The sequence below is a fragment of the Myotis brandtii genome, unplaced genomic scaffold (genome assembly GCF_000412655.1).
Source record: "Myotis brandtii unplaced genomic scaffold, ASM41265v1 scaffold84, whole genome shotgun sequence".
In the NCBI taxonomy this organism is placed as follows: domain Eukaryota; kingdom Metazoa; phylum Chordata; class Mammalia; order Chiroptera; family Vespertilionidae; genus Myotis; species Myotis brandtii.
Window position 1 is genome coordinate 10,424,579 of NW_005371410.1, and position 17,221 is coordinate 10,441,799.

The window sequence follows — 17,221 nt, forward strand, 5'->3', positions numbered from 1 at the left end:
GGTAACTCCTCTATAACGAAAGATAAAACCTGGATGTGGCCCAGCCAGCGTGCCTCAATGGTTGAGTGTCGACCTATGAACCAGGAGGTCATGATTCAATTCCCGATCAGGACACATGCCCGGGTTGCGGGCTTGATCCCCACTAGGGGGCGTGCAGGAGGCAGCCGGTCAATTATTTTCTCTCATCTCAGGTTTCTATCTCTCTCTCCCTTCCTCTCTGAAATCAATAATAATAAAAAAACCCCCACCCAATTTATATATATAAAAGAAAAACCTAGATGTGCAGCTGCCATGCATTCCATAGATTTTACTGTTTCCTGTAGTTTTCAAAGCTGGTACACCAGTCCAGCACAAGAATGCAAAAAACGAGTCCTGCAATTCCCCCACTTGCCACGTGTACGCAGGAGAGAAAAAACAACCATTACCCACCGTGCTAGATTTAAAAGCATTTAATGACATAGCATATATTTAACAGAGAGGGCAAAAGTTGAGAGGTACAGGTCATACGACTGAGCGCCGGGCCCGAGTGACCACCTTCCTGCTCAGGCCCGGCCTCTGGAGTTCATTCCTATCGATGCCATTGTGATTGTGCAGTAGGATGAAAATTTGTCATTACAACCGTTACAGTGACAGAGAAATGCACACTATGTATCAAAGAGCAAGGTAATGAAGCAAATTATAACACAGTGTGGCCACGCACGAGCAGGTAACCATTAGAGTAACATTACTTTGTCCAGTAAATGCTTCAGTTCCACTTGTACACTTACCAATGATTTAAAGGGTTTATTATACATCTAGTTTTATTATACTTTGTACTAGAATTATCTCAAACATACAATATAATGTATTTCAGCAAAAAAAAAAAATTGAAATTACAGATTATTTAAAACAGTATCAGTTTTCTATTCCTTTCTTGGATACCGACATTCTTGACCGTCGTCACAGGTGATGCAGAAAAGCCGCATGTCGTGGGTTAGTAAGTGCTGCCGGATACGCACGGTTTGGTCTGTAGAGTTAGCATGGAGCTGCACTAAGGCTGCAGCGAGATCCTAGGACACGATCTGCCTAAATCAGCATCAGTCCCATCGCGGGCACTTCTAATAGTCAAAACTCAAGGTAACCACGGGAGTGAATGGCAGAGAATGGTGTCAGGACATTGGTACATTGTGTCTCTGGAGAGCACAGGAAATATTGTTTTAAGCACCGCTGCCTTGCATACCAACAGCACTAGAGGCGAGTTATTCCCAACACAGCCTCACAAAATTGAGGAACAGTTTAAATATTGAGATCTAATCTATATAATTTCATTAAAAAAATCTGGTCTTCCCTCTGCACCTCAAACTTTTGTAACTTGGAGATAAAGTATTTAGGTGTATTTTCCCCCCGACCCACCCCCAGAAATGCTCTATAAATTAGAAAAAAAATCAACCACATTGAGGAACATTAGGCACAGAGAGTAATGTGTTGGTTCTGAGCTTGCATGCTGGAATTTCACTGAAAAGGTAAGAGAAGGGCAGGAGGTGAAGGGAAGGAGTTCACTTCTTTTTGCCAAAAAGGCTGAACCGCTTCTCTTTGTCTTTCTCTTTGTCCTTTTCCCGTTTGCCGGGACTGGACTCGCTGGTGATGGTGACGACACTGGTGGGCAAGGTCTGCGCCCGACTGGATGCTGGCGTGCCCTGGGTGCTGGCGGACACCTCGTGCTTATCAGCGGAGATGGCAGAGGAGATGGCCTGGATCCATGTGTTCATTTCCTCCTGGACAGAGGAGGAGGCAAGGGGGAGACTCAGCTAACAGGGATGGGCACGAAACGCTCTCGCTCCAGCGGCATGACCGCCCGAGACTTGTCAGTCGGGAGGCTTGGGAACAGGGCTGACTCAGGGGCAAGCAGCTCCCAAAGGAACCTCTGCTTTGTCAGGACCATGGAGTGACCATGGTTCAACTCTCACGAGAATTCGGTGTACAGTGCCTGAGGTCAGCCCTCTAGTATATGGCCCCATGACCTTGGAGGAGCTGGGAGTCTGGTCTCCATCTGTGAGGTATCTATCCCTCTAGTAGTTGCCCCCCTTTTAAAATTTTATTTGCCAGTTGGTGTGGCTCAGTGGTTGAGCGTCAACCTATGCACCAGGAGGTCATGGTTAGATTCCCAGTCAGGGCACATGCCCGGTTTGTGGACTCAGTCCCCAGTGTGGGGCGTGCAGGAGGCAGCCAATCGATGATTCTCTCTCATCATTGATGTCTCTCTCTCTCTCTTTCTCTTTCTCCCTTCCTCTCTGAAATCAATAAAAAAAAATATTTAAAATTGTAATGTATCTGACACATAAGACTGTAAGTTTAACGGAAGCTTTTCCCAGTTTAAAGCACTGTGCATGCTGTTCTCTCTCCCCCCGAGGTGGAGCACAGCCATGAAATAGGTGGTTGAAGGCAGTGGGGTGCCATCGGGAGGCTCCTGACTGGGACACCTCACTGTGCCTCACCTGCTGGGGGGTGGACTTCAGGACCTTGCGCTAGCTGCCCCCCCCACGGCAAGGACAGATGGCACTCCCTGCCTCCTAGATACACAAGGACTGAACACCCTCCCGTGTTAGTGACCATGGAGACCAGACGCCAGGCGCCATCACTGGCCATTACTTATATGACGAACATTACAAGTAGAGCTTATCACGCTACTTTCAAATCATGACGTATTCGAGAGAAAAGAATCTTAGAAACTTACATCGTCTTTGGCTTGGAAGAGGTACTCATTTCCATCATTTAGTCTGTAATTTGAAGGAAGAAAGGAAAGTCACAATATAACAAGGAAAAAACATCCCCCAACTCCCATATCCTCCATGGGATACAAACAGGCACAGGAATCACACCAGAAACGCCCGTGCAGACAACACCAACCGCGCCTGACACGCGCACAGGCCAGGTGGGGGCCCCTTGGACATCAAAAAGCCATATAGTTGAGCTAATATAATTTACACAGTCAACGCGGCGTTTCAACCCACTGGAAGGATTACTTTAAAAAGTCCAAATGAAGCAACACCTGGCTTAGTTGTGGCAAAGACCACCTGGGTGCCTAACCACTACTCTAAATTGAATTCAAGAGAAAGCTCTTTAAAATTTATAAGCCCTTTTGAAATTCTGCTTCTAAGCTTGCATCCCTCACATTTACAAGTACCGGTTCCTGGCCTGGCTGGCATGGCTCAGTGGTTGAGCATAGACCTATCAACCAGGAGGTCATGGTTTGATGCCCCGTCAGGGCACATGCCCGGATTGCGGGCTCGATCCCCAGTGTGGGGCGTGCAGGAGGCAGCCTATCAATGATTCTCTCTCATCATTGATGTTTCCATCTCTCTTCCCCTCTCCTTTCCGCTCTGAAATCAGTAAAAATATATTAAAAAATAATAAAAAACAAGTACCAGCTTCTGAATAGACACACAGAGATAGTTTCTGAGACTTCTCTTCTTATGCACTTCTCAGAGCGAAGGAAGTGTCCTTGCAAGGCCATCCCTGTGAGGCCGAGAAGCCGCCGGCTTGGAGGGCTTACTCCTTTGCTCCACGGCTGTCACGAGGAAGGGGGCACTGTCGGAGGGGCGGAGGGCCAGTGCCCTTGCCAATGCCCCAACCCTCTGAAGCTGCACCAACAGCGTATAGAGAGGGAGGCAGCTGGGGAGCCCGCTGCCCATGCCCGTCTCAGAGCGCGCAGTGTTCCGCGCCCCGAAGCTCCAGGGCCCGTCAGCAGAGCTCAGGGAGCCACACCGTCTGAAGCTCATTTGTAGTCCTTGGCCCAGTCCAGCTGGCACGAGACACAGAGACTCCCGTAACCGAAGCCCAGAGCTTGTCAGATCCCACAGCAGCAGGTCAGAGAAGCACCGAACTAACAGCCTAACCACTCACACACATACTTTTTACATTTTTAAAAGAGACGATGTTTTCCTGCCCACTTGCAAGCACCACGCAGAGCTTCTGGGCTTGGATCCACTGTGGGGACGTGCAGGGGTTCTGCAGGGCAGGGACACGTGGAGCGAGACAGTTCCGGGGCAGCTGACATCCCGGGGACGAGGCACAGGCACAGGCACAGGCACAGGCACAGGCCCATACCCTCCGCCTCCCCTTTCCACCACAGGTAACTCAGAGCAAAGAATAGCAGCTCCTGAGTCCAGAGAAGCGGAAAAGATGGGGAAGCTAGTTCTCTAAGCTTCCCTGAAATGTGAAATGTGAGGGGCTCGCCTGCTCTCAGGGAACAGTGACGTTCGGCTGCGCCACCAACCACGGGGAAGCTGGCAACTAGCCAGCCCCCAGGACCCCTACATGTGCCACACCCGTGTGTCGCTTGGTTGGTGATTTTTTTTAAATTGCAGCGGAGATCACAGAGTCTAAGAAAACCAACCCCCCGAGTGAGAATAAACACACACCCAACTCTCACCTGAGTTTGAACACGTGTTTCTTCTTCTTGTAATCGAGGGCCACCTCACAGATGGCCTCTTTCAGACTCACGGGGACCTCGCTGTGGTAGGGAATTCCGGAAGCAGCTGTCTTTGCATCTTTGTAGAAACCCATTTCTTGGTTATTTATGACACAATAAACATTGTGCCAGGACCTGAGCAATAAAGAAAGGAATGTCAAGGCTCGACACCACACACCCATCGAGAACTAAGAGTCTGATGAATATGAACATGATCCTCATACCACGTGCGGCGACTGCCTGTTGAAAGCCCCGCCTAAATCCTGCTAAAACTAAACAAATGGAACAAAATGCCTCTGGGGGTTCCTGGGCAGGGCACATGCTCCTACGGTGGTAGGTGTTTGAGGGCGACTCCTCTCTCTGGATTTGGGGGAAAACACACGGTGCTACTCAGCAAGGGCCCTCTGGGCTCCGACGGGCAAGACTGGTTGGCGTCTGCGCTCTGCGGTGACACCCGCCTGCGGCAAAGGGCACCGGCCGGGCTCCCGGGAGGCCTGCCTCTCCTCAGCTGCTCTTCCTCCTCAGCTTCACTCTACGTGGTTGGCAACCTCCCAGGGGGGGCAGGCCCAGGGCCACTGGCGAGTAGGGAACCTTTGGGTCAATCAGAAAAAGGTGGCCTTTCTCCTGTGATAACACGCTGACTTTATTAGAACACGGGGCTTTACAGCCGTCTACACGTATTAAGTCAGTGTTGTTCTCCATGTGGGTGGCAGCTCTTGGATGGACTGCCTTGCCCAACAGGGACCCTGTACCGCGTGCACCTGGCGGTCCCAGGCAGTTGCGTTTACTGGTTAAGCACACGGGCTGTGCAGTCGGATGTGAGTGACACCCCAGGGGTGTCATTGACTAGCTTTCTACAGAGAGTGCGCTTTCTTAACCTCTCAGGGCCTCACTTTCCTCACCTGTAGAACAGAGATAATAAAAAGTAGGTCTATTGGGAGATGATAAGTACAAAGACTGCTATGGAGATAAGGCAGGGGAAATGGTGACTGTTTCTGAAAACCCCACAATGAGGAAAACTATAATGAAATCATTTCTCTTCAGGGAAGCCTCAACCGCAACCTAGCAGTCCCTCTCAGGATGAGCCACTGAGGTCTGATTTTGCTATTTCCATGCATATTAACTCTTTCTTGCTCGGCCGGCGTGGCTCATTGGTTGAGCGTCGACCTATGAACCAGGAGGTCACGGTTTGATTCCCGGTCAGGGCATGTGCCCAGGTGGTTGGCTCAATCCCCAGTGTGGGGCATGCAGGAGGCAGTGATCAATGAGTCTCATCATTGATGTTCCTATCTCTCCCTCCCTCTCCTTTCCTCTCTGAAACCAATAAAAATACATTTTCTTAAAAAACAACTCTTCCTACTCAGCGAATACGAGGCGCTCTACTCCCCCTTTCCAGGGCCCGTCCTGAGAACATGTTGCCCAGGAAGCTACGCACAAATCAACTATGCGAACGACGCGCACTCCCCTTTCCACTCGAGGTGGACCCGCCCCGGCCTTTACCGGGCTGACTCCCCGCCTCGCTCGCCACTGTACCTGCTGGAGGCTTTCTTGTTGTGGGCCTCCCACTCGTGCTTCCGGTTCAGAAAGCCTTCCATCTGGGCGGAAGGCATCTCCTGGGTTCTGGCCGGCAGGGTGGCGGCACTCTGGGCTGGGAGGGCAGTCTTGGCTTTGCGATCGGAGGTGGGGGAGGGGATGGGGCTGGACTCTTTGGAACTTGTCCTCTGTTCTGCGGCGCCATTGACCATGTCGCTCGTGTCCGCCGTGTCTGCCATCTAGGGACAGCGGAGAGGCTATTCAGCTAACCCCGTGACTCAGGGGGGGGAACCACATACGCTCCGACTCGCACACGTGGCTGTGTATAAATGCCTGGCACAGATCGAGGCAGTACAGTAAAACCATTGCACATCCCACAAAGCCAGCTGGACACCAAGGACATTAGAAGGTGGGAAGGGATTAATGCCCGCCCGCTTGAGGGAAATGAGAAAAGCGAAATGCCAGTATGAGTTTTACTGCACTCTCCCCTCTGATCAATCCATTTTCTCTAATGCAACTCGGATCCATTTCCTCTCATGGTTACTTTAAAACAAAAGGACAACGGTCACAATCACACGTATTAAATATGAGAGAGTGGACGTTATACAGCAGCCACCTTACAACCAAGGACGCCACCAGGAGGGCTGGAAGTGTAAGCGAAAGGGCATTCACAAACAGACTGAGAGACAACTCTATCAGAACTACACAGCATTCCCCCAAGGTAAGACAGGAAAGACCTTCCGCTTCTGAAAATGCTCTCCGGCTCTCCTCCCCCTCACCCCCCAAAAATACATCGTCATAAACACATGCAGAAATTAGGACGACAATCATGCACTTCACAGCTACCATCCCAGTTAGACTTTGGAACTTAAGAGCTGGAAGGAAATGAGGCAAGTCAACAAACGTCAATGGAACCACATCTGCCGGAGTTGTATCGTGAGTGGGTTGTAGTTTGTGTTAAAGGAGCTGGAAAAGCCAATCACAGTCACTCAACACCACACGGCTATTTACCCCCAAACAAAGACAGAACCAGGGCCTTCCCCATCACGTGCTGGTGGATCGCGGTGCCTTGCTGCACTGAGACGAGAAAGCCCAGGCACAGCCAGGCTTCCAGCGGCTCTGGCCCTTCAGGCGGGAGACGTCTTCGGGAGCTGTTCCTTCCCCAGCGCATTTCTAGTGTAACCCTCATGGCTTTGCGGCTTGGGAAATGCCGTAGGGTCTCTCTCGGGTCATTATCGCTTTCGGCCTGCGTGCCATCAACTGTGTACCATTACCTGTAGCCGCCCTTGGCTGACACGCCCAGGGCGTGGGATTAGCGAGTTACTAAAGCTGGGTGTGGCTGACACTTTAGTGGATTACAGACAACCTGGCTCCCCTCGTACACGGACAGACATGGAGGTGTCAATGGCAACGGTCATTAGCTATGTCCCCCACCACAGCTGCCCAGAACCAAAATGACACCCAACCAGCAGCGACACCCTCCACGGGATACACGTAGACTGGCCACCACGGCTTGACCACTCAGATGTGTCAACTCTCAGGAACGGGACCTCTGGTTTCGGTCTCGTCCACGTGGGCGGGAGCCTCAAATTGATATTCCGTCTACACAAACTATCCTCAGGGCTTAGGGGGAGATTAGAGGCTATGCGATTCAAGGGTGTTTTTGATTGGAACCCTCCACCCGCAGAGCGATATGGAAAATGGATTCTTAGGGCGGAAAGGCATGGGGGGGATGGGGGTGTACGGTGGCTATCCTGGCCTTCCTGTGGGCACTGCTTATGAAGCAGGCGGCTATTTAAGTAGTTCTCTCTTTCGCCTGAAGGGAGAGATGAAGGAGGGGAAATAACAAAAAAAACCAAAACCCCGAGTCAAAGGACAGTGAGTGGACTTTGAAGTTGACAAATCTGTTCTGTGTGTGCTTCCGGGGAATTTCCGGTGGGGGAGGAAGGAGGAGTCTGGTCTGGAGGCCTGTGCCAGGCGTGAGTCCAGGGAGACATGGAGTTAGTGTGTATAGAAATCAGGTTAAAAAAAAATTAGTGCTGCAGGTGTGACTCCAAAACTGCGAGTGACAGCGATGACCTGGACGGAGAGAAGTTTACTTAAAAAAGGGCTGCAATTTATTGGACTTGGTCAGACTTCCAGGGGAAGGCCGGGGAAGCCTCTTCGGGGAGGGGAGGAGATTCTGCAGCAAAAATTTTTTTCTTTGGAGTTAGAAGGAAAGAGAAAACCCCAAACCAGTATGCAGAGATAATTAATGTTTATGCAAATGAATCACTAACCAACAAGAAAACAAGAAAAATAAAAGGAACAAAATGAATTTTAATGGACATGTGCTTAAGCATGCCAACAGACAACACACCACTAGAGACAAACATCAAAAGCAAATCATAGTGCTATGACCAAACAGTGGGTACACGTGATCACACCCTCCCCCTGCCCCCCCTGTTGCTTCGCTTTAGCGATTAGTCCACAGTGCTTTAGTGGCTGGTACACCTGAGATATTTAAATCAGAAGGGGAACACAAATGCAACGTGACAACTAGTAGCACAAGAAACACCCGATTGGTTTTCTAAGTGCACGAAGCAACACTATTTTCAAGTTCATTAACTTGAGTCTCTGCACCATAACTCAAAAGAATGAAAAGGCTTTTTCTCCTTCCAATCCAGTCCAATTGGAATTAAAGATTTGTTCTGGCAAGCTACAATTTAAAAACCTAGATAAAAATAGTCACAGAACACATGCCAAAAACATCATAGCACCACTTTCCTGTGTGCTTATGTGGTTGTTGTCATTGTTTTTTTTTGTGTGTGTTTTATTATTATTATTTTTTGGTCTTTTGAATACAAAAAGCATAAAATTGGGCATTAGTCCTGATGATACAAAATTTAAACATATATATGGAAACATCACATATACATATAGGTCAATGACACATGAACTTTGGAGCCAGAAACACACGTCAGGGCTCCCTACAAGACCAACGATAAAGCAGTGGCTCTTCTCTACAATGGAATTTGGTGTGTATTAAGGCAGAGACCCAATAATGGTGCACACTACCCCAGAACATAAGAAGCTTGGCATCTATCTATATACCCATCTACAATCACAGTAGATAGGTATGTACATAGAAATAAGGAAAAACAAACAAGATGCTATATGATATCCTGACAAAAGAAAAAAAAAAGACATGCATCATGAAATGAAAAGACAAATTAGACTTAACTCATGGAGAACACATATCAAAACAGGTTTCTGATTCCACTAACACTAAGTATGGCAAACGAGCAAGTGAATGTCTCGTGAGGCTGTGCTGTCACATGGATCTGGTTTTGTCTTGATCAGTACCAGGAAATCACCTCTTTCATTAGCGTTTATTCCTAAGGAACAGAATCCCCGTTAAAACATTTTCAGTCCCTGCTGGTGGTCTGACAAATGCCCTCCTAAAAGACTCCTTATTAGAGAACTCCACCAAAGAACGTCATTTTCGTCAGAAAATGAAAAGTGAATCCGTAACGAGACATACAATGGAGTTTCTGTCTACAGAGACGCTAACATGACTTCGGAAGCCAGGAGGCTTGCAACTGCTCCTAGGGGTGGTCCACCGCGGGCAGCGTTCAAGTAATCAGGGTGAACCAGAATGGCTTTTGCTCCATTTGTTGGAAAAACTGAAACAGTTTGACAGCCTGAAGTCATTGGCTGAGGGCCCAGGCCTGGAAGTCCGGGAGGCGGGCTGAGAACTGCGGTCACCTGCGGCATCCCGGTGGTGCCCAGGGTGACCGAGGCCAGGGCGCACCGCCCTCGGCGGGCACTGCCAGGAAGCCTGGAGTTCTCACCTCAGGACTTGGCAGAAAAATGTTAAGGGAGGAACTGGTTTGTAAAAAGTAATAAACAATACGAGGGTCTCAAACATTTGAGATGCTGCACCCAAAAATTCAAACAGCTTCCCAAGCAGATCCAACTTCCTTTTTCTTTCCTTGTCGTTTTCAATAAATGGATGCACCCTCCATGGAATGTCACACCGCTGACGTTAGGTTTTAATCTTAGTAGTACTTAAAGTCTCCTTCCGCATACACGGGCCTTCCTAATTACCAGTAAACTAGTGCAGGTTAATAACATCTGTAAAGGGGCTACATATAGTGCAGTACCGCACCCTGTTAGTATAACTGGGTATGCCATACCTTTCGGATTCTAGCTTTCTTCTTCATTTTGCTGTAATCTCATTAAATTGCAATTACTCATGTAAGGCTTTTGCTGTAAAATCTCAATAAAGTAAAAAGCTCACATAAATAAACAAAAAAAATAAGTATGTTGCTTTAAGGCAACTGAGCATCCCATCAGTTAAAAGACTCAAATAAACATGAATTAAACGCAAACAAATATGAAACCGCGGAAAGCTATGAATTAAGTAAAATTGTAACACTGTGGGTGAAGTGGAAGCCAAATGGTCAAACCATGAGGATTTGGAAAGAGTGGTTCTTGACAAATGGTAGTGAACTTCACAGTCCGGACCATGGCTGGTCACTGGCTGTCCGTCTGCTATTAAAGTTTTTGTAGTTTTGGTAGGTTTGAGAGCGGTAACTAACCCGTGGAGATCCCTGTTCAGCCGGCAACCCATTCTGGGAAACTTGTTCTCCTTTCGAAGTATCCCTGTTGGGTGAAGGGGGAAAGAGGACAGGGGAGGGGGAAGAAAAGGAGAAGAGGGAAAGAGATAACAGTAGGAAAGAATGGAGAGAACATCAGTCACTTTTATTACAGGCTTTCTCTTCGAAAAACACATGCAACCCTCTTTTGCACAATTTGATTTCTTTTAAAATCTTTCTAAGTGTTTCACACCCACTCTAGACGGGGCGGGAAGACTGCAGGCCCACCCTCCCCACAAGGCAGCACTGGGTTTATCACGGAGCTCTTACCACGGCACAACAACAGACTTTCGGAAGCAGAGTGATTTCTGTCCTTCATGGGAAGTCACCCAGAACTTTCAAAAAGCATCTCCACAAAATCACTGGCAAGAAATCTGGGTGGTTCACTCCCTCCATGAAATCTTATGGGAATTCTGAGTGTGTGTGTGTACTCGTGTGAGCACCTATGGGCAGTAGAGAGGGCACTGTCTATATCCCCTACTGCCGCCTACACAGCAACGTGACCTTGGACAAGCCAGGGGTGCCTACACAGACCCTAAAAGCTCTACAGAAGGAAGTAACAGGAAGGACACGGGGTTAGGCCGGCACACACAGGCTTAGAAAAGATGCTCCTCCCTGCACCTCACCTGCCGCTAACGCTAAGGCTCCAGGGCCGGGCCGGGACTCACCACTGCTGCTGGGACTCGGTGTCCTCAGAAACCTTTGTGCTCGGCTCGGGCGAGGGCGGCCGCCTTTTCCTCTCCTCTTCCTCTTGCTGCCTGCGCACCTCCAGTAGCTCCAACTGAGAGAGAACAAGGTGGCGTTCAGCAGAGCCCCGAGCTCTGCCTCTTTTAAGGAGAGGGTTCTAGATGAACTCAGGAAGTCCTGGACGCTGAGTTTTTCTATCCTGGGTCACAATGGCCAACTAGTGGCTCTAACATCCTAAGCAAAATGGCATTAGGATCACAGAACTGCAGCCACAAGTCCAAGCGACAGGAAACGGGATCCGAGTGATGAAACAGGTCCATTGCAGGGGCTGGCAGAATTCCCAGGAGTTGTCTGTATGCCCTGGGGACACTAGGCCCAGTTTCTACACAAACCGGCAGCTCTCAACTTGGCTTAGGAAGCAGGGCCATGCTGGCTTCCCATCAGAGCTCAGACACCACTGAGACGGTGCAGGGCTTCTCAGGCTGCTTGTGCGTGGCAGGGATTGGTGTTCAGCCAAAACCCAAACACATAAAAATTGGAGTGAAAGAGCACCATTTTTGTAAACCATAAAGCAGGGGTCCTCAAACTTTTTAAACAGGGGGCCAGCTCACTGTCCCTCAGACCGTTGGAGGGCTGGACTATAGTTTAAAAAAAAACTATGAACAAATTCCTATGCACACTGCACATATCTTATTTTGAAGTAAAAAACAAAACGGGAACAAATACAATATTTGTATTTGCATGTGGCCCGCGGGCCATAGTTTGAGGACCCCTGCCATAGTCGGTTTTCTACCAGGAGTGCAAGTGTCTTGGGGGAGGAAACACCAATGAACAGGCCCTATTAAAGGCCTTTATGTTGGCAGAGAGATTTTCGGGAACGGTGAGGTTTTCAGTGGTCTAGGATCAAGCTGGGATGATGGGAATTCCAATTCTGAAATTCTGAAGGAAGCTGCAAGGCTATGCTCCCTGGTAACCCAAGCTGCTGGGAGCCACAGGACAAAAGACGGATCAAAGGAGAAAAGCAAACCCCAATCCGTCAACTCCCAGGCAGGAAGCTATCAGAAGCGACCTTAAATCCAGGTGCCTAGGAAATGATGGAGGGGTGAGGGCCCCAGAGTCTCCCCAGGTTCTGAACCAAGATAGCCACCCATTTCAGGAAGATCCTGGTTGCTTTGAGAAGCAGAGGAATGATGTGAATTCCCGGGTCTAGCAGGCGAGCATTTTCGGAAAAGAGGCTGCCAGGGTGACCAACAGGCCAGGCACCCGGCGGCACGTACCGTCGTCAGCCTCTCCAGGGCGGAGAACCTCTCATCCCAGGTCGCTGCAGACTTTTCGAAAGCCTCGTGGCGCTTGATGAGCTTCTCCACCTCGTCCACGCTCTGGCCAATTTCCCGGCTGGATAGGTATGGCTCCTGTCCGAGCAGCCAGGCCTCGGCCACACTGGCGTCCCTCGAGAACTGATGGACTTCCAGAACTGCACAGGGTACCGAGAATGAGTACGGGCCAGCAGGGGGCCTGGCAGCCAGGGGTGGCACTGCCCTCTGCTGGCAGCTGCCTGCACAACCCGTCTATAGTCTAGATCAGAGCTGTCTAAATAAATGTCAAGTGAGCTACCCATGCAACCTTAACTTTTCCAGTAGCCACATTGAAAAGAAATGGGGGAAATTAATTTCAAAAGCGTATTTTAGACAAACTGACATATCAAATTGTTATCATATTCAACGTGTCATCAATATAAGTAATTATTGATATCTTTTCTTCTGTCTTTGAAATCTGAGGTGTATTTTAGAGTTCTGATACACCTCAGTTTGGACCAGTCACGTTTCAAGTCCTCAAAGGCTACCTGTGGGCAGTGGCTACCACACCAGACAGCCCAGGCCTTGAAGGTGCTCTCTGCTCACTGAGCCTTCTCGAGTGAGATAAACCTCAGATAAACCTGCAAGGAATTCAGTCTACATACAATCAGACAGACTATGCCCGAAGAAGCAGGCATTCACAAAGCAACCTAGCACCCTTTTGGGGGTTGTAGTTCTTTTATTGGGGGGGGGGGGGGGGAGAGGGCGGGGGGGAAATGGGGGTTTTATACAAAATGGAGATGATGTGGGCTAAGGCTTTTGCCTTATTCGTTCTGTCCCTCCGCACTTAGGGAAACAGTGTGACGTCCACTGCAGCTGTGCCAAGGCAGGTGAGACCTCGGCTGTGCTGTGGTGGACATTAATTTTCACACATCTCCAGCAGCAATGCTCGGGGCTACGCAGGTAAAAAATGGACTGCAGGGAGCATCCATCCGTGCCCCCCAGGAACTGCCAGGTGTCTGTCTCCTTTTGTCATCCTGGTAGCCCCCAACCAGGCCACAAGGAAAAGGTGCCACCACTGCACCAGAGACCTGTCTCCTCACCACATAAGCTGGAGCCCACTCCACAGGGGGTGCAATAGGGGTTTTGCTGAACTACACTGAACCTGCCCTGGGAATTCTAAGAGTGTACAGCAAATCCTCATCCAAAGAATGGTCACAAGTGGGATTTCCTTTTCGCAAGAGGGTTCTGGGCACAACAGGGTGAGGTGGCTTCCCTGGGTCTCTTACACACCTTTTAGAAAAGGCCCTTGGATTCTCTTTCTCGGAATAACCCTGGGGTCTGAGGGTGGGAATAACACCAGGACAGGGCCCAGAGCCCAAAGACAGAACGGCAACGTGTGCAAATAATGCTGAGTTGGGCTACTGTTTAAGAGCTCATACCAATTATTAAATGTTATTCCCAATACTGTATATTATGCCCTCTGTGATTTCACATATTCCTCTATAAAAAGAGATTAAGAGGAGAGTCCATCTCAGTGGGTCATTGTGGGAAGTAAATACAGAAAAACCGACGAGACACTTAGGATAATGCCTAGCTCCCTGTAAAACATTTACAGTTATTAACGTTTATTTTATTTTGTCCTCGCCCTTCTAAGAGCACCAAATATAAGACCTAATCAGGCCAACTTTCTACCTCCTCGACTCTGCAGTAATAATTCGTGGGTAGTGGGGGGACCTTCCTTCTGTACTCCCCCAGAGGGACACCCAGTTCTGCCCTCCCCATGCTGTTCCCAGAGAACACCCAAACCCCACTCACAACAGGAGGTCAATCATGAGGTGAAGAAAAACAGCCTCAGGGAACTACTGAACAGTACTTAGCACGGATGATGAAATAGGGCATTAAAAAGGGGAGCGTTTAGAATTCCAAACATCATTAAGTGATAACATCACATCAAATCAACTAAAGCAGGAAAATAAATTCACATACTTTCAAGGGACACCCAGAAAGAGCAGAGAGAGAAAAACCAAGTATGTCCTTACTCAGTCTTAACCACTCCCATCGGTCTTCCCACTTGTCAATCATTTCTTTCCTCTTCTCCGTCAACTGCAGTAACTTTTCCTTGATCTGTGAGAAAAGCAGCACCAGGGGGACATCTTAATAGAATGGACCACATCCTCCTGGTTTCCCCTTGACAGGCCACTCCACACACGAAAAACACACTTTCTGTCAAAACCATCACTGAGCCAGGAAACACCTAAGGACGTGGGCCCTGGGAGAGCAGAGGCAGCAGGAGGGTGGAGAGCAAGGCCTGCTCTCCCAGAGCGGCTTTGTCCTGAGGCCAGCTCTGCACTGAGTCCCTCCAGCCTCGGGGGCTCCCTAGGCAAACACTTCGGGAGGGAGAGAGGGACAGCAAGGGGCCAAGCCCTGACCTCTCTGGGAACTTCCAAGCCTCTGAAGGGACCACACACAGACTAACCAGCCACTTCTGTACTACTGTTATCCTAACTGGAAGTAGCAACCGCCACTGAGGAGCAAAGGGATCGGAGGGCACATGCGATGGCGAAGGGGTCACCCGGGAAGAGTACTGATGAAGCTGAGAGAGGCCGAAACCTCAACCTGGGGCCCTCACACATTGTCTGCTGGGCCTCGGATTTGGAGTTCCTGGCTCTGCCCACAGCCTGAGTAATTGTTTTCTACACACACAGGAAAGAAGCAAGAGGGCACATGCAAAGGGGTCACCCGGGAAGAGTACTGATGAAGCTGAGAGAGGCCGAAACCTCAACCTGGGGCCCTCAAACACTGTCTGCTGGGCCTCAGATTTGGAGATCCTGGCTCTGCCCACAGCCTGAGTAATTGTTTTCTACACACACAGGAAAGAAGCAAGAAGTTCTGAAATATATATAAGTATGTGCGTATGTATATATAAATGTACGTGTGCATTTTTCTCTGTGGATACATACACACACGTACATACATACTCACAAAATAAAGTCATTGTACATCTTAACACAGCTGCAGTCACCCTGGGACCCCGAAACAGGGCACCCTACCTCCTCAGATGCATAGTGCTTTCTCGCCAACAGGGATTTCCCAAGTTCAATGCAGGTTGTGAAACTGTCGTTACGAGCATCAATTTCAGCTTTGATACCTTGATGATTATTCATCAATAGTTCAACAGATGACACATCCCTAAAATGGGACAAATAATACCCCCTTTAGGAGATCAAGCTTTTCAAATAAATGGGTTGGTTTCAAAACACGTAATTAATTAGAAGGAAACTGCTTGACGGCACGATTTACCTTGAAGGTCTGAGTCACAGTCTGAGTCACAGGAGCTAAAGTGCGATGACAGTATAATTCAGGACCAGCTAAGTGTACTCTCATTTGTGTGTGTGTGTGTGTGCGCGCAAGCGCCTGAGTACCTCACAATGGCTGCCAGGCAGATGCTGGAAAAACCACTGGATTTCTGTTCAAACTTACTGTGAAATGCAATTCAGACTCTTCAAGAAGGTACAGAAGCATTAACGTGTGTCCCCAATCGTACCCCAGTGAGTTAGCTGCCAAAGGTTCAGCACATGTGTGTTCAAAAGAGCAGCTGGTATCTCCCTCCTTCTCTGGACACGGAGACACAGAGCGGGACCAGCTCAGAAACCAATGGCTGGTGGAGCCGAGAGCTTCTCATGAGCCAGAACCTAAGCCTGGGAGTCTGATCTAGGAAATACAGTATATACATTATATGTGCAATACATATATTTTACACCCACGAACACATTATATTCCATGTATTTCTTCTCTTGGGACGTGGCTCATTGCTCAGTGAGGTGGGGGCTGGAGCTGACAGGGGTGAACTGGAAGCTATGTGCCTGCTTGTTCATCTATGAGCTTCTCTTCACTGCTTTGCATGAGACAGCCAAAGGGAAGATACAGAACAAATATTAATCATCTTACACCATGGGAGCAGATGCAGGGTTAAGAGACTCCTCCAGCAATTGTCTATGAAAGGGACAGAGTGGTTTTTAATCTAACAGACAGATAAAGAACTCAGAAAAGCCCCCTCATGTCAATGACGAGGCAGAGCTAGTCATGCCCAAGGGCAGGAGAGCCTGGGTGGGTGTGGAACGTGGGGGCAGGTGGAGGGAGAAACGGGGTGGGCCTGCCAGCGCTGGGCCCCACTCCTCGGCCAGTGCGTGCGGGAGGCAGCGGAGGCAGTGCGGCTCCCCCCACACGCCTCCCCACCCTGCTCTGGCCTCGAAGCGTCAGGCAAGGCCCCAGCTCTCTCAGGAAGATCCCATCTACACACTGCCCAGGGCCACTCGCTGGATCTCCTGCCCAGGAAGCTGGCGTGTTACCTGGGCTTCTCCTGGGCCTCGATCTGCCGGATGACATCCTCCATCCACAGCATGAGGTCCCGCACCATGCTGAAGAAGCGGAACTTGTCCCCCGTGTCCACCAGCCGCACCCGGCGGCCCTCACAGGAGTCCAGCAGGGCCTTCCAGGCCTCCAGGACCTCGTTCTCCCGCTTCTGGATGTCATCGGCCTTGTCACCCGCGTAGGCTGCCTGGAGGCGGGCCGCGTCCTCCTGCAGCTGCCTCACCTGGGGAGTGGGGGGGGGG

General features: G+C 49.5%; 1 protein-coding gene across 4 annotated transcripts in view; it reads right to left on the reverse strand.

Annotated features, from left to right (window-relative positions):
• Positions 1-434: 434 nt before the first annotated feature.
• SPTBN1 (spectrin, beta, non-erythrocytic 1) overlaps positions 435-17,221 on the reverse strand; it is a 163,185-nt gene continuing 146,398 nt past the window's right edge. For 3 of the 4 annotated variants that reach the window (XM_005884613.2, XM_005884612.2, XM_005884614.2), the window contains 10 exons: positions 16,958-17,202; positions 15,659-15,797; positions 14,648-14,732; positions 12,588-12,784; positions 11,292-11,404; positions 10,567-10,630; positions 5,984-6,222; positions 4,412-4,585; positions 2,714-2,756; positions 435-1,754 (listed from right to left, as the gene is read on the reverse strand). In XM_005884613.2, coding sequence (XP_005884675.1) covers positions 1,536-1,754; positions 2,714-2,756; positions 4,412-4,585; positions 5,984-6,222; positions 10,567-10,630; positions 11,292-11,404; positions 12,588-12,784; positions 14,648-14,732; positions 15,659-15,797; positions 16,958-17,202 — 1,518 coding nt within the window. In that variant the 3' untranslated portion in view covers positions 435-1,535. Of the gene's footprint in view, positions 1,755-2,713; positions 2,757-4,411; positions 4,586-5,983; positions 6,223-8,225; positions 10,631-11,291; positions 11,405-12,587; positions 12,785-14,647; positions 14,733-15,658; positions 15,798-16,957; positions 17,203-17,221 lie in introns of those variants that run through there. The other variant, XM_005884615.2, reaches the window with a different exon arrangement.